The sequence below is a fragment of the Carassius gibelio genome, chromosome A10, assembly GCF_023724105.1.
Source record: "Carassius gibelio isolate Cgi1373 ecotype wild population from Czech Republic chromosome A10, carGib1.2-hapl.c, whole genome shotgun sequence".
Taxonomy (NCBI): domain Eukaryota; kingdom Metazoa; phylum Chordata; class Actinopteri; order Cypriniformes; family Cyprinidae; genus Carassius; species Carassius gibelio.
Genome location: NC_068380.1, coordinates 11607374 through 11630064, shown reverse-complemented (window position 1 = coordinate 11630064; position 22691 = coordinate 11607374). Strand labels below are relative to the sequence as shown.

Here is a 22691-nt window from a genome sequence, read left to right as displayed (position 1 = left end):
CCCAACCACGTTAGCATAAGCTCATTTATATTTATAAGCTAAGCCTTCTCTACAACCCACCAACGCAAACCGGACCAAGCGCAAAACACTTTTTTCTTTGCTGTGGCGGCTGTAGACAGGACACTTAGAGCACCTTGTACCCCAGAAAAGGTAAGTTAAACTTTCTCAACGTTAAAAAATAAATGTCAGACAATAAGCGAAATTTACGTTTTCTTGACAGGATACAATAATCAAAACATCCAGAATCACAGAGACTTGGTTCTCTGCTGATATCATAGAGGCTGATATGCAAAGACATGTGCTTAGGAAACATCAGAAATCAGAAACATAAAAAGAGGCAAAATAATGTTTTATATTTAAGTAAATAATAATAAAATCATATTAAAAATACTCTCTGATATCTGAAAATATTCTAATAAGTTTGGTGTTGTATGATCAACAGAAATGTATTTCACCTGCCATTAAGACTTACAACAAACATCCTATATTTCTGGTGAAAAAAAGCTCATATTTTTAAACTAGCTGCTTAATATTTAATCTGGCCGATCAAATGTCTACCTTCTACATGTGAGATACTCTATTTTGATTAACCTCATTGATATTGTAGCAGTGTGGGAGTCTGAATATGAATTGCATTGAAGTAAGTAGATGGGGCGTTGGCTGCAGGGAATTTCTGCATGTTCTTTCAGCCTCTGAAATCTGTTTCTTATTAAAGATTTTCACAAAGATCTTGCCACATGTCTAAGGCATAGACTGATGTTGTGAGAGACTCCGCTGGACAGTTTGTGTCTAAATTATGTGCAGGAAGGAATCCACCCCATGAGAGTGATATATAAAATATCTGATATGTGTGTTTGATGTCAATAATTCCCTGTCATTATCCGGTGCACATTACGAGGAAGTAAAATACACAGAAAAATTATAGGCTATCATACCATGTCTGGTTTCTATGCCTTTTTCCATTTGGACACTTCTTGCTGGCTGAAGGTAACATATTTAGTAAATTCAGTGTGATAATTTATAAAAATGTGTTTTTGCACATAGTCCATAAATGAATAACTATGGAATATGTGGTGTTGATATAATGCACATTTAAATAGAGGAAACAAACTCCCTGTATAAATACCACAATAAGAGTATTGTATCGTGTCAAGGGCACATGGACAGTCTCATGTGTTTGAGTCACTGCCTTAGGACTGATTACAAATCAGGAGCCAGTTGCATGAAACCTCCTTCAAAGGTTAAAAGAATTGTTTACCTAAAAATGAACATTTGGTTAAAATGTAGTCACCTTAAGGCCATCCAAATTGTAGATGAGTTTGTTGCATCCTCAGAACAGATTTGGAGAAATGTAGCATTACATCACTTGCTCACCAATGGATCCTCTGCAGTGAATGGGTGCCGCCATAATTAGACTCCGAAAAATCTGATGAAAACATCACAATAATCCACAACCACAATTAAAGTCCTTCAATGAATGTCTTGGGAAGGGAAAAGGTGCATGTTTGTGAAAAACAAATCCATCATTACGACTTTTTCACTTCAAAACATTGCTTCCGAATGAAATATAAATCCTTTATGTATAAAATTGCTTTCCTTCAGTGGAATTTTTTCTCGTCTGAATCAGGAGAGAAATATGCACAGATCAATCACCGCTTAAAAACAGAAACAGTCCAAAACAGTTCTAAACAGATATGTCTGTGGATTTTGATGTGAGGGGACAACAGGGGATGGACTTTTTTTTACTGGAGAAAGCATTGTTACAATATATATATTGGACTCATATTTGGTCCATAAGTGACAGATTAAAGTTAAAACAACTCAATGATGGAAGCTTTTCTTTTCACAAGATGTTAATTAATAGATTGGAGTCTATTTATGTAAATCTGTTTTAATGAAGAAACCAACTCATCTATATATTTTATGACCTGAGGCTACTACTTATTTAAGAATACCTTTGCAATTGAAACTAAGGGTCTTCTTATACTGTTCTGTGTATTAGAACATACGTATAACAGCAGATGGATATCAGTGAGTGCTACAACAAATGTTACTGGCAAATTGTTTGCTTTAATTGGGTTTTAACCTTTTTTTTAAGTTGACTTTAAATAACTTTAAATAACTCTGGAGTTTCCTGACTGATCAGTCTTTGAAATCAGATATTTTCTAAATGCCCATCTTTTATTTCAGCAGCCTTGCTTCCATTAGTATTTTCCATTCCATTAGTATGGGATTTTAAAAAGCCTCCATTAAAGAATTACCATCCAAGAACCAAACCAACCAGCTAGGAATCACAATCACAACATTACAACATGTAATATATATATATATATATATATATATGTGTGTGTGTGTGTGTGTGTGTGTGTATATATATATAAAACAAAGATTATATGTTTATTGCATAATAAACTACACAAATATTTAAGTAGTTTGATAGGGCAGGTTCATGGGAGTGGTTGACGACATTAAAGATCTCTTTTTGTCTGATTCATTTGTTTCGATTCTCTGATTGGTGGAGATTTTTTTTTAGAGTCATGAATTCTGCAGTTGATATATGAATATTTAAAAACTATGTTGAAATAATACACACTGGTGGCTTCAACAAAGGCATATACCATCAGTTAACAGCCCCATTGGTCAAAAATCAATTCCCCTATGGAGAAAATTCTAGAACCCAACTGCTGCACAAACAATAACCAAATGAATGCCGTGACCAGATGAAATATTCCAGAACACCATGTAATAAGTAACATGACCTGGCACTAACAATAGGTTACATTATAAACAATTATAAACATTAAAAAGGATAATTATATGGTGGTCAAACTGTGACCCCAGATTAACCTCACTTGCCTAGAAAGGGACGGTAGTCTTGTTTGAGTTTCCTCTTTGTGAAAGTGTATTTATGAGTGCAGATCAAGAGTACTAGGGTTACACCGCTGGCCAGCCGTCTCGCCTGTTCTTCTTACCACTGTTTCACAGGCTTCCTGTTTCCAAGCTTTCACCACATTCTTCAGCATATAGATCATGCCAACACAACACTCTGCAAAGACCCCCTTCATTTTCCCAGCTGTATAACAGGGCTGTTTCCATTACCCACACCCATTTCAGATGACCCACGTTTGCTAAACAGGATCATTTGTATCTTTAAATGCATAAAAAAAAAAAACAGGACTTCCAACATATGTTTCTCTGTTTGGGTTAGAGCATATGCACAAGTGAGTTCATGTGTGGTTTTCGAATGCTGTCATTAAAAGGGATGTTTTGAGCTAAACCAACAAGTGATGTCATAGCTTCTAATTTGGTCGCCTTCATGATATGCACCGCACCCTTTTACGAGCCTGCAAAGAAAAATAACTTGCTAAATGCACGCAAAAGCAGCATAAAGGAGGGAAAAAACATGATCAGTATCACCATATTATTTTTCTCTTCAGCTGAAGTCTCACAGGCTCTCATATCGCTTCAACCAATGGGTTGCAAGCAGCGTGACTGTTCCAATTCTTCCCCTCGTTTGCTTTGGCTGCTGCGCTTGCCTACTGTGTTCCAGATGCTAGTGCATGAGGTCATCCTGAAATCAGATTCCAGTCTCAACAGTCTGCCATCTCCCTGGAGATCACATTAAATATTTGACTAAAACAGGGCTCTGTCAGTTCGCCATTACATCAGCGTCTGTAAAAATGCCCCCATTCACGCTTATCTGTGACCCATTTAGCAGGTTCCCTTATTTGCTCTTTATTTGTTTTAATGAAACTGTTTGGTGTTAATTACAACCATATGAATGGAAATGTAGTTTAGTGGTTAGCACATGTGTGTGTGGGTGAGATGAGATCGAATCTGAGGCGATTTATGAAAATCTTCTAAAGAAATAAAGTATTATAGCTATTAAGGAAAAATAATAATGGTAAAAAAGTATGTATAATAATAATATAAATGCCCCACTTGTATTCTATATAATGAATACATTGAAAACAAATTATTAATTAAAAAACAAAAAATCTTAATACCAATAAATAATCATAAAAGTAAAAGTAGTAAAAATAATAGTAAAATAGTAAAAATAATAATAATGAATTTCTACCTTTCATTATTTTCAAGAAGGGAAACCTGAAAAAAAGATAAAGATATGAATATTCTCTTTTTTCTTATGAGTCTTTTCAGAAAAACAAAGTGTTTCACTTTTCCCCATCTAGAAAATAGGAAGGAAATAGTAGTTAAGAAAAATGTTATCCTTAAAAAAATTTATGAATCCGGGCCCTGTCCTCTCTTGACTGTACCATAAAAACACCATAAATCTAATTTGAAAAAAAGTATGAGCCGGTGATCTTTGAGCTTTGGTGAGCATGTCTGTAAGAACTTAGCTAAAATTTGATCCCTAAATGTCTATATGGTCTGTTATTAAAGTTAACCGACCAGGAAACACAGAACTGAAAAAAACAATCATGAACTGCATATTTTAGAAGCCTTCAAACTTTCGGGAAAACAAGAGCACTTATGCCAAGTCCTGTAACAGTATCTAGCATATTTAAACCTCATTACTGTTCAAATACTTCTCCTGTGTCCATTAAAAAATACTTCTGCTTGTCTAAAACAAGCATGGATGGGAGGTTTGGTTTTAGATGTATTAATAGGACCATTGGGTCGGTACAGCGTATGTAAGCCATACACGACCCAGAAAAATATCTGCAATTCTGGTTTTGGCAGTGATGTTTGAAAACTTGAGCAGAACTTATTTATGGACTATACAGGCCAACTTGCTCAGTTTCATTTGAAACTTTGGGATCTACCAGCTTCCTTCCAATAAAGGATTAGTTCACATTTGCAAAGGAGACAGGAAAGTAGACACATTATTTTTCCTCAGCCTTTGGGACTTTGTGAAGACCAGACAAAATGTGTCATACCACAGTCATTAGTTAGGCTAGTTGACAGACAACCCATCTGGAAAGTGTTCAAATCTGATGCATGCTAAATAATTAACCAGATACAGTATGTAACCTCAATGCAAAATGTTTTAAGAAGTGAATGAGAGGTTCCCTATTCAAACACTGTCAAAGAGCTGTTAACATTCCTCATTTCACCACATGCATACCAGACATACTTCTGCACTCATATATAAAAAAATAAACACGATCAAATGTGTGCTAGCGTTCTAGAAAACATGCATCTATTTGCTTGAATAGCTTGATTTGCACAAAAGTTAATATTTAATTCTCAAGAAATGTTTGGTAACCAGCTCTCATTTTAAATGACTACATGGGAAAGTTCCCAATGACAATTTGTCTTGGCGAATGAAACAATAAGTAATTCAAACCAGGCACTCGCTGCAATGTGATCTGCTATGTTTATAATCGAATATCTCATAACAAATTCAATTTTTATTATACTTCCTACGTTTGTTCGTGACATCATTTGATTTAGTTATGAATGTGTAGTTTTATTATTACCAATTAGATTTATCATACTGAAAGAAGGTCTTTCGTCCCATCTGGCAGTCTGCTAACCTGCTTTACAGCTGAAGAGAACCGCTATCAGATGAAGATAAGACTGGAGGACAATAAAAAACATGTACTGTTTGCTGTTGCCTATGGTTACATAAAGCAATTTGATAACTCCGCCTAAGGGAAAACGGAACAAACACTCTCTTATCAATAAATGTCCTCACTCACTGTTTCCTGAGGAAACTCTGAACACTGAGTTACATGAGGGGGTGTGAGACGTGTGAAAAAAAGATCTATTTCTTTTTCTACATTTATACATCATGATGTTGGCCTATTTTTTATGACCACATTTTGAGGTTATTGCTGTTATTATTTCTCACAGGGTGACTATGGCAGGCCGTTCCAACTGTTTTTACTGTCGCGAAGACCTCAGTGGAAAGAAGTTTGTGAGGAAAGACGAGAAACAAGTCTGCGTTCGATGCTTTGACAAGTTCTGCGCCAACACCTGCACGGAATGTCGACGCCCAATCAGCACCGACTCCAAGGTAACATGTTATATCAGGAGCTGTATGTTTGTTCACCTTCAAGGGACCTCATCACTGCATCCCCTAGGGGACACTTTAGGAAATACCATTAGCATGAAGACAAAAGTTTCCCCCTTTTAAATTGGTGTATTTTTGCCACTATTTTTAGTGCTACGTATGGCGTAGTGGGTGTTTTGTTTCCAATAGGGTCTTCTAGGGGACGCAATACGAGTTCCCTTGAAGGGGAACATCTCAGGTTATACATGTAACCATGGACCCTTGAAAGGGAATGAGACACTGCGTCCCCTTGCCGTGCTTTCCCCTTGACAAAGAAGTTGTGATGTGCATTACAACCATTTCTTATACTTCTTGGTGCTCCGCTAATGACCTCATGGGCTGCGCGGTCCAATGGAGTGTTTTAAACACATGATTTAGACACCAGTCATGCTGATGGCATGCCCTAAAGTGTCCCCTAAGGTAAGCATGGTCTCGTTCCCTCTCAAGGAACCATGGTTACACTGGTAGCCCGAAACTTTTTTCCATGGGTGGTTTAGCAGTTAAAATGACATAAAACCAACGCTGAAATATCTCTCTGCTTTGTTTTAGCTGACTGCACTCTCACCCATATCTTTCAATGTCAGATAAGAACACGTCATAATCATAATAGTTCAGTGATAATGCTAGTTTAATGATTAGAGAAAGTTTCACACCTTTAGTTATCTATTACATTAATCTTTTCACTATTAGTCATCTACTCTAATGTAAATTATGTTTTCTCTTTAAATATATTTTACAATTTTATTTGAAAGACATATTATGTAGCTTTAATGTAAACTTTTTTTTGAATGGTGGTGTATATTTTTATCAAAATATATTACTTTCACAAATATTGTTGAAGTTAAATTGTATTATATCAAGTGTGTACAGTACATCTATCATTTTTGGTTGTGGTCTGTCTAGGAGCTTCACCATAAGGGCCGGTACTGGCACTCGGATTGTTTCCGATGTGCGAAGTGCTATAAGAATCTGGCCAAGGAGTCTTTCACCTCCAAGGATGACAGGATCCTGTGTGGGACATGTAGCTCACGTGAGGATGCCCCTCGCTGCCATGGCTGCTACAAGCCCATACTGGCAGGTAGGGTACAGATAGTCTCTACTGTATATCTTGTGCTGTGTATGTATAAATTATACAGAAATATAAAATAGATCATAAAAAGCTCAAATATGTTTTATATATACAGTGCTCTTTAATACATATACTTCTTATCTAAATAATTTGCTCAACAAGATCAATGATTTCTTCACTCAAAATATAGGAGACAATTCATTTAATTAATTAAAAAAAACTTACAAAATTACAATTAACATAATTTAAGTAGTTTTTTTAATTATAGATATTATACAATTATATATGTACTGTATGTGTGTGTATTAGAATACATAATAAATATTTTTAATAGTATATATTTTTATAGAAAAATAATTAATTCATGTAAAAGTGTAAACTCTGAAGAAAATTCAGTTGCTGAAACTTTTTATAATTTAGTTATTTCTGATTATTTTATGTAATTATTTTAACAGAGGCTCTTGCCGGTTCTAGTTCCTGTAAACAAACTTGTCATTACAGCAGAAGTTCCAGAAATATCTTAATGCTTTCAAATATTGTCTTTTTGACAATGGGGGTCTCCTTTGTTCCTTTCCAGGCACTGAGAATGTTGAATACAAAGGCAACTCATGGCATGATGAGTGTTTCATCTGCTATCAGTGTCAAAAGCCAATCGGTTCCAAAAGTTTCCTAACAAAGAACAACAACATCTACTGTAGCCCTTGCCACGAGAAGAAATTTGCCAAACAATGCGCTTGCTGTAAGAAGGTAAGAGATATAGTACAAATGAATGGATTTTTATCAATTATTATTTCTAAATTTGAAGGTTACTATATATTTTGTGAATAAAAAACATGTTTTTTTATAAAATAAAGTCTATTGTTTAGTTCAGTCTATTGTTTTCACATGTTTTGGCTCTCTTCCTCCAGCCCATTACAACAGGAGGTGTGAATTACCAGGACCAGCCGTGGCATTCTGAGTGCTTTGTGTGCTCCTCCTGCCGAAAGCCCCTGGCTGGAACCCGCTTCACCTCCCATGAGGAAAAGGTCTACTGTGTGGACTGCTACAAAAGCACTGTGGCCAAGAAATGCAGCAGCTGCAGGAATCCCATTACGGGTTTGAATCCACACACACACACATATGCACTGACGTCCATTATTCTTGTTAAAAGTTCTGTATTTGACTTGAACTAAAGTGACAAATAAATCTACCTTTTCTCATCCCACAGGATTTGGCAAGGCTGCGAATGTAGTGAACTATGAGGGTGGCTCTTGGCACGATTACTGCTTTAACTGTAAGAAGTGCTCCCTCAACCTGGCAGAAAAGCGCTTTGTAGCTCACAGTGGAGACATATACTGCTCTGACTGCTCCAAGAAACTGTAAGCGCCTGATGACCGTGGAGACGCGGAAGAGTGAGATTACTTTAGAAAAATATCAGCATTCATTTAAATTTATACAAAAGTCCCACATAAATATGCTGAAGTATTGACAAAGGCTTCTGCTATGTTGGTTCTGGCTTCTTTATGAAGGGAGTTTGATATTTCCTGTGAGGAACATTACGTTTACCTAGAAGCTTTGATGGGAAAGCGTATCCTCTCTCTTTCCAAAGGCCCTTTTGTCTCAGGAAAGATAGTAAGACTGGGTGAAAGATGGATAATGAGAAGAGGTGTGTATTAAGAGGGTGAAGTCTGTAGATTGAGATGTATTACTGGTACATATGTGTTTCAAATAATGTTTTAATATTAAACTTTGGGTTGATCATTTTTTTAATCTTTAACAGCTTGTAATAATGGACACCGAACTTTTCAGCACTGTGTTTTTCTGTATCTTTTAGTTTGCTTTCTTGGGATTTGAAATACTAATTTTCGTATAAAAAAACAACCCATATTGGAGAAACAAATTAATATGTGTGGCTTTTGTTTCCTTACTAACACATTCTCCTCTTCCATTAACATGACAAATATGTTATTTTATTTGCCTTTGTATATGACCTGAGAAAAATAAAGTTGGGAGTCTGTCCTTTGTGTTCTTTAAGTGTTGTGTGTTATTTCAGAAAACAGCGACATCTAGAAAAAATGAAGTTTGGATACTGTCATTTGCGTTCGTTAAATGCCGTTTTTTTTTCATGCAGCAGCGACATCTAGTGGCATAATATTTCACAGAACCAGTAAATGACAACAAATTTAAAGTCCCCCAAAAGATGTTTTAAAAAATTTTTGAAAACATATTTTCAACAAAACATATAATAATGACAACACTAACTAAAACATTTTAATAATCATTCTAAATCTACGAGAATGGAGGTGTCCCCATTCAACAACGACAAGGGAACAACATCGTTTTCCAGCTGATAAATGATAAAACAATGACAGCCAATCAATCATTTTGGATTTGGATTATATTACATCTGATATTTTTTATAATGACAAATGATTGAGTAATTTACAAGTACTTTCTTTTTTAATTAAATTTATTGATAAATCTGAATATAATTCAACACTGGGATCCCAGAAATCACTGGGATACAAAAGCTAAAGGGTACATATTTGTACTTCATTTATCTAAATGCTAAGTATTAGTAACATAATGGCAATAGTTTAAAAGTATATATTAACACCAAAAGGTAACCTCTTTATATCCTTTGGAATTATGCCCATTTTGTTCCTTTTTTTTATGAGAGAAGTACAATTAGCAAGTGGAAAATGATTTTAACCCTATGTTTGCAGTGGAGCTTGATACAGTCTTATACAACCCTGTTCACACCAAGAATGATAACTATAAAGACCCCAGACCCCCTAAAATGGCCTCAGTTTGGGGTTCAGCAACTCGCTTCGCTTTGCTGTGTGGGAAACCCTGAAAAGACAGCATGAAGGCAATTGCAAGAGCCTCTCTTGAAAATGTTCACTTTTACAGTACCTAAATAGAATTGATGTTTGAAATTCCGTCATACTTTTTTAAAGAGATAGATTTTGAAAATATTTTTTAAATATACTGCTTAATACAAACCAACCCCCCCAAAAATATGATGCTTAATGATAAAGAATGTAATTTCTGTATGACTAGCAGCACCAGACTTAAATGCAAAAGTAATTCCCAGCTTTCCCAGCTAATTTGTAATTTCCTTAATATAAGAATGGGGTAGGAGTTTATAAGATTTTTTTTTCTTCATCTTACTCCTGTTCTTCTTGTCATGGAATGTATCTTTGTGTGTTTGTTGGTTTGTTGTTGTGGTATTTTGTGTTGCATTACCATGAAAAGAGAATAAATAAATGAAATGAAATTAATTAATATTGTAAGAACATTCTCCCAGTGCTCCTATAAAGTCATGGAGCATTATTTTCTAAAGTTTTACACAAACATTGATTATGGAAAACTTAAAGGGGAACATTTAATTTTCTCAATTTGCAAACATTCTGGAAGCATTCTTCTAGGAACAGTTGAGCCACGTCTCAAACACCAAATCACAAGTACATTTGTTATTACACAAATTACACACTTCATCTTTAAACAAATGATAATGATCGCATTCAATCATTTAACAATTCCAGTTCATAGTTGGGTCAAAATTATAGATTTTTCTTTTATGTCAAAAATCATTAGGATATTAAGTAAAGATCATGTTCCATGAAGATATTTTGTCAATTTAATATTGTAAATATATCAAAACTTAATTTTTTATTAGTAATATGCATTTCTAAGAACTTCATTTGGACAACTTTAAAGGCAATTTTTTTTCAACATTTAGATTTTTTTGCACCTTTTCATATAGTTGTCCTATCCTAACAAACCATACATCAATGGAAAGCTTATTTATTGAGCTTTCAGATGAAGTATACATCTCAGTTTTGTCAAATTGACCCTTATTAATTTTTTGTGGTCCAGGTTCACATATTGTGCATAAATATATATTAAATTAGTTAGTGTTATGTGAGAGTTTTACAGGTGGATTTTATATTCCATGATAATACATATTTCAACATGAACAAAACAAGTAAACAAACAAACAAAAAACTTCCTTGTATTTGTGTAGTATTCTTAACTTCGAAGTTTCTGTTGGAGACCAGATGTTATGGTTTACTGCAGAGTCGGTCAGTTTGACAGCTTCTATTTAACAGCAATATTAGTGGTCAATATTGACCAAGGAAATTTTCACAACCTGACCTTCTCTCGCCTGGGGTCCTGTCATAGTATTCCTCCTCTGTTCTCTATTCTGAACAGCCTTCAAGGTGAGAAAGAGCACATATAATTAATTTAGATTCCGTTTTAGGATCCAGTCCATTAATATGTTGTGATTTGTTCCAGTATTCTTTATTTTTGTGTTCCATTGTCTCATGGAGGAAAATGTATGCAAGCATTGGAGAATACATTTATATTGCATTGCTTTCAAGCTGCAGGAATACTCTGGTAAAGCACAATCTTTTTTCTTGGAACTGTAACAATCTTGGAAAACACAAACACTAACTTCCTGATTGTTTTCAGAATGGAGCCAAACTGCAACTGTGGTTTCCAAACACAAACCCAATCCACTTATACATTTCCTGTCATGGCATCTGTGAGATCCATCAAGTCTAATTCAGCTCAGAGTTCAACGGTTTCCTCAGAGTCCAGTCAATGTCAAATGACTATTAAAAGACCAGACCTGTGTAAGACATTACCAACATGATATTGTTAATTATATTATTTCCAAATCTTTTATGTTTTCTTGTCTTAACTGTTTTAACAGTTTGGTAATACCAAGAGCCAGAGCAGGATTGATGGTTCTTCCCTACGATACATCTCCTGTGATAGCAAGTGGGCTCAAGTTTCCTTCAAGTCCATGGAAGAATGGATTTGACACAGACATCTATCCACATAAATGTGACTGTTTTTGTTTGTTTGCTCTGTACTGAAGCACATGTTTTTTTCTGTTAACTTTTAATTTAAAAATGACATTTGATTCTTAGAAAATGAGTGAATAAAAATATATAAAACTCTCAGATTAAAATACATTTTATATCTCAACCTTTTTTCATGAAACAATCAAGAAAAAGTATGTTGAGATTTAAACAAAAATGATATAAATCTGGTTTGATTAATTGGGACATAGACTGTGACCCTATGCACTCATACACTATGTACTCAACCATGTAGTGTATGAATTATATACGTTTTTTTGTCATTCGTAAACGGAGTGCTTTCGCTACGTAATTAAGTTTCAGTGTGAACGCACTATTCGCACTATTATATACTAAAAACGACGTAAAAAAGTGCATGAATACGCGATTTGAGACGCAATTATTAGCACTGCAAGAGGAACTACACATGTGCGTCCGACAGTTGCATTCCGGAAGACGCATAGCGGCGGACTTGCGCGACGCGCGTTCTTCGGAAGTGCAGCACTTGTACGTATTGGAGGCTCGGCACTGGAAAGGTGGGGTGTTTTTATTTTAGTTTTTATATTATTTATTTAAAATATCAAAGCAGAGTATTATAAGCAGATAAGAAGATCCTTTTTGTTCACCTCATATATTAAATCTAGATGCAGTGGCTCTAAAAAAAGCCGATAAGCAGCTGTGTGTTTACCCGTCCAATCATCATTAGCGGATTGATGTCTGTCTCATCATCAAAACTATCAAGACATGTTTTGGCTGAAAATTTGAGAACTCATAACAGGCCCCAAATGAAGCGGCAATTAATACTGAACGCCTACAATTCATTTAACAGTTATTTCCAGTGTGATCTATCGGTTTCTTATTATTTTTAGCCTAGTTTCTACACTTAGCCAATCTATCTACATTGGTTGCCATTATAATCACATTATAACTCAACGTTTTCACTAAAATGTAATGGCAACGAATTGATAGGCTATATATACACAGAATATCGATCGTGCGATATATCTTTGTCCTCCGTGGATCGATACACTGGCGCCAAATATCTATATTCAAACAAATAAAACGAGGTGCTTTAAATAGAGGTCCCCGCTCCCATCGTCGCTACTGAAGGCCTCCTCCAGGTGGCGCTCAACATATGAGTGACGGAGACGTGAACATAAGCCTAAGAAGTGTGACTAAAATAATGAATTCTCTAAAAGCCTCATTTAAGTTAAAATTCTGAGCAAACCTTGGCTTTTATACCACTGATGGGACATACAAAATCAACAGAGTATGCGATGTTCAGAACTGCATTATTTGTACGATATCGTGATGTATCATAATAGGATTGTCTAGCAAAATATCAGTTATCGCAGAATCGCTGTATCATGATATTATTGCTATCGTGAGCCATGTATAGTTTTGTATTTTGGTGTGCCTTGTTGTGATTCCCACCCCATACACACAAACACAGACACACTTTATTTCACACACCCACACACATATATGTATGCATGTGTATTTTTTTTATGAGACCCTGACCACAAAATAAAGACAAAATGTAGAAGGTGCAAAAAAAAAATCTAAATATTGAGAAAATCACCTTTAAAGTTGTACAAATGAATTCTAAGCAATGCATATTACTAATCATATTAAGTTTTAATATATTTCTGGTAGGAACTTTACAAAATATCTTCATGGATGTGATCTTTACTAGATATCCTAATGATTTTTGGCATAAAAGGAAAATCAATAATTTTGACTGTTTTTTAGGTTTGTGGTCCAGGGTCACACATATAGTTTTTGTTTTGTGTGTCAGCAAAGCTCGTGATTTACATTGAGTATCTCTGACGTCTCTTGGTTTCTGTAGATGAGTGGGGATTCGGATGGTAATAAAGTGTTCCATGAGCAGCTCCGTCTGCAGCAGCTGTATGAACAGAGGCGAGAGGGTGGAGAGGATCCCTACACGTACACTGACCCAGAAGACGGCACTCTGTACGACTGGGACCATGAAAAGAGAGCATGGTTTCCAAAGGTCTCCGGTTAACCAATCAACAGAATTACTAATTTACTCAATTAGTCTGTTTTCATAACCCAGTAAAAGTTCTGTATTAAAGTCCACTTATTTGTTTCTTTATAGGTAAATGATGATTTCATCGCAGCTTATCAAGCAAACTATGGATTCAATGAGGATGGGGCCCCTGATCCAACTGCTGCGCTCCCTCTCTCTGCATCTCTCCCTGCCAAACCGGAGGAGCCCAAAAAAACAGAAGAACCTAAGAATCTGGAGGAGAGCTCAACACAGGGAACAGCTAAGGAGGGAGCTCAGAAAGGAGAGAAAAGGAAAGCAGATCCAGGTAAGAAATTATTCATTCCCAATTTTATTTTATGCATTCCTTTTTTTTTTTTTTTTTTTTTTCTTTTTTTTTTTTACAAAGTATTCTAATTATATTAACACATATACATTGTGTGATGTGTTCTACAGGATGGTTTGAAGTTGAAAAGGACAAAAACACCAATGTTTATGTGACAGGTATATCATTTCCACATTATTAGATTGCTATTTGTTTTCATTTATTTGCTATTTGTTTTTAATTTTGAAATGAAGTTATTGGTATGATCCTGTCTGTTTTTTTAAATCAATTGGCTGTCAATCCAAAATTTGGTTCACAAATGTATTTCCGTGAATGTGTCTTTCTGCTAGGTCTTCCTCCAGACATTACTCCTGATGAGTTTGTGGAGGTCATGTCCAAATGTGGAATTATCATGCGTGACCCTATCACAGAAGATTACAAAATGAAGCTTTACAAAGACAAGGACGGGAACCAAAAAGGAGATGGACTTTGCTGCTACCTGAAGGTTGGTCATTGTAATACTATGACCAGGTATATTTATCCCTTGTGCTGTGCTGAAAATTTTGAATGAAACTGATTGAGTGTAGGCCTCATTGATCTGTGCTTTTGCACCTTCGTTTGAGTGAAAGAACATTATGTGTGGATATGTTTGCCAGGGTTTACTCAAAAACGAAAGTGCATAAGCTCAGAAGTCTGCCATTGATCTGCTCTCAAAAGAAACGTAAAACCCAGGACAGCTGAAAGCGAACAAGTTTACAGCATAATAAGCAGGTTTTTTTAAAAGGCTGGTTATTTTTGACGGGGAACATCACTAGTGTAACACAGTGAAAAAGGTGCACCAAAACTTATCCGAATGTTTTTTGAGACATTGTGATACCCAGCTTGATCGAAGCCAGTAAGTTTTAGTCTAATATGATAACAATTTCCAACATTTTCAGGAAAAAGATTACCCTCGCAGGTTCTCTAAATGAACAAAACACTGTAAACACAACATGAAAGTTATTTTCTATATATATTTAAAATAAAAACACTTACATGTTTCACATACAGTGTTATTTTACTATTATTTATATACTATTATAATGTTTATTAATTATTTTAAATTAGATTTTTATATTCATTTTAAATTTAAAGTTTTAGGAATTTTATGTGCTTGTCTTTATATATTGTTAGTTAGTAATTTAGTACTTCAAATTAAACCCATTTTATTTGACATTTTAATTTCAGCTGTAGGATTTGAAATTAACAATTTTAAGCTCTTTAACATTGTTTACATGCTTATTTTTATCGTTTTCTAATTCCTTCTAGAAAGAGTCTGTAGCTCTTGCCAAGCGGCTTTTAGATGAGTCAGAGATTCGGGGCTATCAGCTTCACGTGGAGGAAGCGCGGTTCGAACTCAAAGGACAATATGACGCAAACAAGAAGAAGAAAAAAAACAAAGAATATCGCAAAAAACTCCAGCAGCAACAAAAGTAAGAATCTGTTCAAACTGACTCCTGCGGCTCTATATAGTTGATTCAAATTTTCTGCGTTGCTGTAGATTTGACTGACATTTTTGTCATTTATTATTAACAGGCAGTTGGACTGGAGGCCGGAGAAGGCTGGGGAAACTCGTAAAAGGCATGAAAAAGTCATCATCATCCAAAACATGTTTCATCCCAGTGACTTTGAGGCAAGAATTAATCACAAATCACTCAGACACACCCACAAATACACTGGAACATACTACAGATGTTCGTGAAAAGAAGAACACTTTACATTGATTGCTGTCTGTATGAAAAGTACCTCCTGACAGAGCTTTTGTAAAAACATTTGCTGCAGCTGAAACCAGACCTACAGAATTTCATTTTACAGCTCAGAATAACTTCAGGCTTAAACTGGTATTCATGATGTATGAAGTTAATTATAGTAATGCTGTTGATTAGCAACAGTTTAGAGCCACGGCATGTAGTTTCTCTGACAGCGTTGAACATCTCACAGCGGAGCGGGTCTGTCTGCATTCCTGAAGTAGGTGCAACCTAAAGGGTCAGACGGTAGTCGAAATGCAGGCGTGGATCTGCAATCCAAGCATCGTCATGATTTCTGTGACGATTTATTGTGTTTAATGAATGAGACTGATACTTAAATTGAACTAAAACTATGTATGTGCCGCAACTATAAATAATACAGCTCTATTGTTCAGAGGTTTAGCATTAGTAAGGCTTATTTTTAAGAAATATTTATATAATTATAAAAGGTATTTTAGTACCATTTAGGCACAATTTATATTTTCCAATTAAGTAAACAAGAAAAGTTAAACAAAGTTTTTTTTTTTTTATAATTAGTAACCTAAATTAAGGCAAATGTTGAGTGATAATGTGTTGAAGAGCTGCACGCTATGTCTCGTGCAGGAGGACCCTTTGGTTCTGAATGAGTACAGAGATGATCTACGGACAGAATGTGAGAAATTCGGCCAAGTGAAGAAGGTCATCGTTTTTGATGTAAGTCCTCTTTTACTCCTGTTCACAATTATTAGAAAACAACTTTTCAAAATTTGAAGTCCGTAATCATTCAAATGCCTCTCTTACTGCCATTCCTAACACTATACTCTTTGCGTTTTCCATGAAAATCAGAGGCACCCTGATGGAGTGGCATCCGTGGCTTTTAAGGAACCTGAGGAGGCGGACTTGTGTCAGATGGCTCTGAATGGACGCTGGTTTGGTGGGAGGAAACTGTCAGCGGAGCTGTGGGATGGTGTAACTGACTACCAGGTAAAATACTTGGTCTATTTAAAGCCATGATGAATTGCTATTTGCAACCCATTTTACTTCCTCCATTTTATATTGTCTGAATGAAAAAGGATGTTTGAAGAGAGAAAAAGTAGAGAGGGACTAGTTTATTCATTAGGTATTTGCTGAATCATATGAAGCGTGTTACTGTACAGACAAAACCGAATGCGTCTTTGCATGGCCTTAATGATGTCATCAGAAAAGGAAAGTTATTACATCATGTAAACAAATATATTTTTTCCCTTTGGAATCACATGCACATTTAGACCAGAGATGTATATTAAGTAAGTTAATAGTGTCAATTTCAGGATCATTAACAAAAACTAAAACCATGGAAGAAAAAGCATTTTTGAATTTAAAAAAGTAACTTATTTCGTTCCAGTCAGTTGCCAAGGCAACATTTCTCATTTTTATTTAGTTTAACTTTACTAAAACTGCTCAAACTAAAGCTGAAATAATAAAATGTTTCTATAGAGGTATACAGTGAGTATAGAAAGGAATCACTCCCCTTTAAAATGATCAGGTTTTGTTGCTTTGTATCTTGAAATAAAGACTTTTTGTTGTATATATTGTAGCTGTAATTACAGTTCCAAAAGAAAGACACCAACATGTCAGAAAAAAAAAAAAAAAAAAAACAATCACTGGAATATGCAACCCTCTACATTGCAAGTAAATCAGTAAATCTTCACTCTGGGTGACTAAATAATAGCTGCAAATGATGCACTAGTATACACTATGTAATTATGCACTATGTACTCAACCATGTATTGTATGAATTATATAAGGTTATTTTGTCATTCATAATCAGAGTCTGATAGAAAAAACCTCATAGAAGAGTGCAAAAGTACATGATTTGGGATGCCCATAATGTATATTGTCAACCATTGGCTAATAAATTTTACTCGCCAATGTTTGTGTTTGTGTGAAAGCTTAGCATAGAACACTCTGACTCTGAACTCTGAGTGCTTTAGAGCGTCATTCTCCATCAAGCGATCCGTACTATTTCACTTCAGCTCAATGGATCTGCAGCGTACCTGTATTTGCCGCACTGTAAAACTCTAGCATGATGGCCTGTTTTTATACAGCCTACGGTGATGGTGCACGACTCACCTTCACTTTTCTGATACCGCTTTTTCTCACACATGCAAAAAGAGAGAGTGAGAGTCTTACATACCACAGTGAATCGACAAGCTACATGTAAACAATATTTTTTTTTGTAATTTCCTGTAAAAAGAAAATGGAGTTTATTTAGAATTGTGTGTGTTTGTGTGTGTGTGTGTGTGTGTGTAAAATAGTGGTCTGGTTAATAAACAAGAAACTATACTAGCCAATGCTGATTATATTGCCAAGGTGTGCATAAAGGGTTGAAATGACTTAAAACCCACTGAAAATCTGTGGAATGACTTAGACTGCAGTCCATAAATGGTCAGCATCAGATTGAACTGAACTTGAGCAAAGTCTAGATTTGCAAAGTTAGTAGAGACATGTCCCAACAGACTGAAGGCTGTAATTACAGCAAAAGATGGTTCAACAAAATACTGACAAAAGGGGTTGATGGTATTTTTCAACTCAATGACTCATTAGTGTTCTATCTTTCCCTTGGATGTTATAAGTTGCACTGAGTAAATACAATTGGATAAAACAGAAACTGTGTCCATTCCTTTGAGGCTGTAAGGCAACAAAATGTGATGATTTTAAAGCGGAGTGATTCTTTTCAATACAAACTGTATAAAAAAAAAGACCAGAATAACAACCTGAACAAAATGAACTAAAATAACTGATCATTTCTGTATTCTCTATTGCTTGTTTTTCTTTGTCTCACATTTTGGTTCTGGAATCCCAGGTTGAGGAAACCTCACGAGAACGAGAAGAGAGACTGAAAACCTGGTCCTCTTTTCTGACTGATGAGAGTGCATCTGCCAAAGCTAAGGCAGACTCTTCAGAAGCAGCTGAACAACAGAATCCCAGCACTCAAGAAGCAGCAGAACAGACTCGACAAGAGGAACATACAGACGAAAGTACTGCAAAACCAAAAGAGGGGAAAGATGAGGAGGAGGAGGACGAGGTAGAGGAAGGAGGATTAGCGTCCACCGATAGCAGTTTAGCAGGAAGTGATCAGGAAGCATAGGACTCTTTTAATGTCTCTTGCTAAAACATCTTCATACTAATATACAATGCTTCCTTTTTTAATTGTTTATTCCCATGATATGTCTGTGCATTTCACCATATCAAAATAAGGACAGTAATGGAAATTTGACAGTAAATAGTAATTTGTGTGATTTTTATGTTAATGTGTGTCATTGTCTGAATCAGTTTGAACATCTGTTAATAGTTTTGTAGTAAAAATATATACAGATATTCTGTGACTTCATCATTGTTTCTTGTTTCATGAAAAAGATGTTTATTTGCAGTGATGGGAATAACGGCGTTATAAATAACGGCGTTAATAACGGCATTACTTTTTCCAGTAACGAGTAATCTAATTGATTACTCTTCTCATCTTAATAACGCCGTTACCGTTACTGCCAAAAAATGCGGCGCGTTACTATAACTGATGATGAAGCTGTTTTTTTTTTTTTTTTTTTTTTCATCAGACCAACTAGATCTCTGAGCCAGAGGCAAATACTTTTTTTTACTGTTCTTCCTTGGTTAGTGGGCAGAGCACGAGACAAGCGCATAAATGCTGTCGATTGGCTGAGGTAGAGTAAAATTTCACTGTAAGCCAATCAGAGGTAGAGTTGGGCGGGTTTTCGAAAGCACGCATAGTAGTGATGGGAATTCGGCTCTTTTGACTCAGCTCACTGAAAAGAACCGGCTCTTTGGCTCACAAACGCCTCTTTAAATGACTTTGACTATAATATTTAAATTTTTATTACATCATTATTTAATTTCTATAGGCTAAATTTGAAAAAATAGAGTCGGCTCTTCAGATATGCGAGCCAGCTCCCGAAGTTCAACTAAAAGAGCCGGCTCTTAGAGTCGGCTCATTCGCGAATCGCGAACGACTCCTCAAAAGCTCATTCGCGAACGAGTCGATCCATCATCACTAACGCTCATGAATTGCGAACAACCCATCCAGAGCCATATAGAGTGAGAGTTGCGACAACTCCATTGACTCCAATGGAACGCTTTTTTTACAGCAATGGCGGCTCGTGGAGTCTCTCAATAGTTCCCGGAAGTAGCAGCAAACCGATGCCGCGCCGTAGAGATGCAGCAGAACAAACCGTTCGCGACGCACTTTTAACAGGTAAAACGTTTAAATAATGAGATTGAATATTATCAGTACATCTTAATAACAATAAATTGCAAATTAAAACCTTCTAGTTGATTATCACTCATTAAATGAGTAGATTTAAGGTTTGTTATCAGATAACTAACAGATTAGGCTAGGATTGGAGCTGAATAAAGTTAGTAACGACCACCCTAATAATTGTAAAATCTGTTCTCATAATTCAGTTTCATCCATCGTGTTTGCAATTAGAAAAAAAGGAGTATAAACATATTTTTTTCCAGGGTGGGGAAAGTTAGCTAACGTTACATAGCCTATTACGTTAAATATAACGTGTGACAGCGGTGAGTGGAAGTGGTAAAAATGAGGTTATAAAGTTTGTTCCTTATTACACGTATTAAATTAATTAATAATAAAATGCACCCTATTGATATACATTTAGAGTGAATTGAGTTTGCAAAAACATGGGTGGAGTGTTTTTAGTCATTGTGATTCATTTACTATTACCTGTCTATATTATATAATAATAAAGTATTATATACTTAAACTTGTTAGTGTATAAAAGTAACATACTGTAACATTCTGTGGGTGCTGGTGGGTGGAGGATTACTGGTGCCACTTAAGTGTTCTGTGATGGAGCATCAGTGATGATGCAGGTCAGGAGAGCTGAGGGGACCTTTTTTTTTTGATAGCTGAATTTTCATTATTTTTCTTAGTGCTGCCTTTGCATTGCTTGATCTTTATTTTTTTTTCTTGTCTCTTAAATTTTTTAAATAGACCCAGGTAACTGGCTGATGGTTCACAGGAATGCTGACTGGCTGCTGATTGACTTGCTGCTGGTTGACTGGGCTGTGTCACCTGTCCCTGTCTCTCCTCTCTAGCCATGTCCTTTTTCTTCACTCTCACTTTCCCTTCTCTGAGTGTCCTCGTTCTTTTTTCCTCAACCTTTGAAACTGATCGAGGTAGAATACATGGTTTTGCTAATTTTAAATATTGAAAATATCACATCACTTTACTTCAACTAGTACGAGTTTGTACTTATTATATATGAATCACCTGAAATAACACCTGAAATAACAAGCCATTTCTTGTATGTTCACAGGTCTAGGGGTGCATCGTGGAGCAGGGCCCTCCTCTTTTTGACCACAGGACGATGTACAAAGATTGTGGGAATAGCATCTGACCTCAGCCTAATCTTGAATTTTTTGGTCATGACAAATTGCTTTGCCGCAATTTGTCTGCATACTGACTTCAGTTTAGTTTACACACACACCTTTTTATTTGTCTACGCACATACAGTACATATCACATGGTGGTTAAATGCACAGTTATAGGTAACACTGATGACTCCCTGCAATGTCTCACCCTGAGTCTCAGCTCCCTGGGTTTTGCAAGGGTTTGCTTGTTCCTTATTTCTAGTAAAACAATGTCAATGTAAAAAAGTGCAAATAAATTTAAGTATAATTACCTAACAATTTTTTGTTGTTGTAATTTTTATTTGTATTTAGATTGCTCCTGCTGACTTGAGCCAACCATTATTTTCTCCTCTCTATGTCAGCGGGGAAGCCATACATTCGCACACCTTTCTCTGACTGAGTGGAGCATCCCCATGCAGCACAGTAAACCACGGTGGAGACTATGCGAGGACAACATTAAAGAAAGGACACATACAAAATGCTTGTCATGCTATTAAATTGATTAGAAATGTATTCATGAATCGCTGTAAAAAGTTAATTGTATAATTACAATTTAAAATAACTGTTTTCTATTTTAAAATGGAATATACTCCTGTGATGCCAACCTGAATTTTCAGCATCATTACTTTTGAATGGCAGTGTACATGTTTATATACGAGTATGCTTAAGTTGTTTTAAACCTGAATATATTGTGTACATGAATAAGTATTGTAAGAATTATACTAGATATAATAGGTATATTATTTATAATACATAATTATATGACTATATGTAATTGTAAGAATTATAAACAGTATGCTTCATTTTACATTTATTTAACATGCTAATTACTGCTGCTAACAGTTAATTGACCCATAGTGCGGTGTGAGCTGAAAATCACCTGTCACCAGCCGGTCTCTGTACTACCTGAAAGTCATCAATATGACATGAGTTAACATTAGATCAGTGAAAAAATGGACAATATGTAACGTAAAAAGGCAACAGCAACCCGTGTTTATAAAACTTAACGTTAGCCTGAAATACGTTTTTAAAATAACGGTAATTGAACACTAATCCTCAAATATTACCCGATTTGATATTTTAAAAACAACATCGCTGTAACTACATACTCATGCTACATACATATGTCAGTGTGTTGTATAAATATATAAAATAAATGCATTTATTGACTCCTTATTACCAGAAACCGCAGTTCTGTCACTCTACTCTATCAGTTTGAATGGC

The 22691-nt window shown here is 35.5% G+C and overlaps 2 protein-coding genes and 2 long non-coding RNA genes across 4 annotated transcripts; all 4 read left to right on the top strand.

Annotated features, from left to right (window-relative positions):
* Positions 1-7: 7 nt before the first annotated feature.
* LOC128021172 (four and a half LIM domains protein 1-like) lies at positions 8-9101 on the top strand. The gene is made up of 6 exons (XM_052608172.1): positions 8-150; positions 5821-5983; positions 6923-7097; positions 7666-7835; positions 7997-8183; positions 8296-9101. The coding sequence occupies exons 2-6, from the start codon at positions 5828-5830 to the stop codon at positions 8448-8450; spliced, it is 843 nt and encodes a 280-aa protein (XP_052464132.1). The 5' UTR covers positions 8-150; positions 5821-5827; the 3' UTR covers positions 8451-9101.
* Positions 9102-10624: 1523 nt separating this feature from the next.
* Positions 10625-12231, top strand: LOC128020577 (uncharacterized). Its single transcript, XR_008185367.1, has 3 exons — positions 10625-11471; positions 11547-11710; positions 11791-12231. It is a non-coding gene; the product is annotated as an uncharacterized LOC128020577 (long non-coding RNA).
* Positions 12232-12349: 118 nt separating this feature from the next.
* Positions 12350-19400, top strand: LOC128021168 (HIV Tat-specific factor 1 homolog). Its single transcript, XM_052608169.1, has 10 exons — positions 12350-12477; positions 13791-13955; positions 14061-14277; positions 14406-14453; positions 14625-14779; positions 15583-15746; positions 15850-15946; positions 16665-16754; positions 16887-17024; positions 18886-19400. Exons 2-10 carry the CDS (start codon positions 13791-13793, stop codon positions 19168-19170), a joined length of 1359 nt encoding a protein of 452 aa, XP_052464129.1. The 5' UTR covers positions 12350-12477; the 3' UTR covers positions 19171-19400.
* Positions 19401-20370: 970 nt separating this feature from the next.
* LOC128021171 (uncharacterized) lies at positions 20371-22643 on the top strand. The gene is made up of 2 exons (XR_008185492.1): positions 20371-21233; positions 21374-22643. It is a non-coding gene; the product is annotated as an uncharacterized LOC128021171 (long non-coding RNA).
* The last annotated feature ends 48 nt before the right edge of the window (positions 22644-22691 follow it).

Coding starts and splice junctions, on each gene's coding strand:
- LOC128021172 (XM_052608172.1), top strand. CDS start 5,828: ATGGCAGGCCGTTCCAACTGTTTTTACTGTCGCGAAGACCTCAGTGGA. Junction 5,984..6,922: donor CAATCAGCACCGACTCCAAG/GTAACATGTTAT, acceptor TGGTCTGTCTAG/GAGCTTCACCATAAGGGCCG. Junction 8,184..8,295: donor CTGCAGGAATCCCATTACGG/GTTTGAATCCAC, acceptor CTCATCCCACAG/GATTTGGCAAGGCTGCGAAT.
- LOC128021168 (XM_052608169.1), top strand. CDS start 13,791: ATGAGTGGGGATTCGGATGGTAATAAAGTGTTCCATGAGCAGCTCCGT. Junction 14,780..15,582: donor GACTTTGCTGCTACCTGAAG/GTTGGTCATTGT, acceptor AATTCCTTCTAG/AAAGAGTCTGTAGCTCTTGC. Junction 16,755..16,886: donor AGAAGGTCATCGTTTTTGAT/GTAAGTCCTCTT, acceptor CATGAAAATCAG/AGGCACCCTGATGGAGTGGC.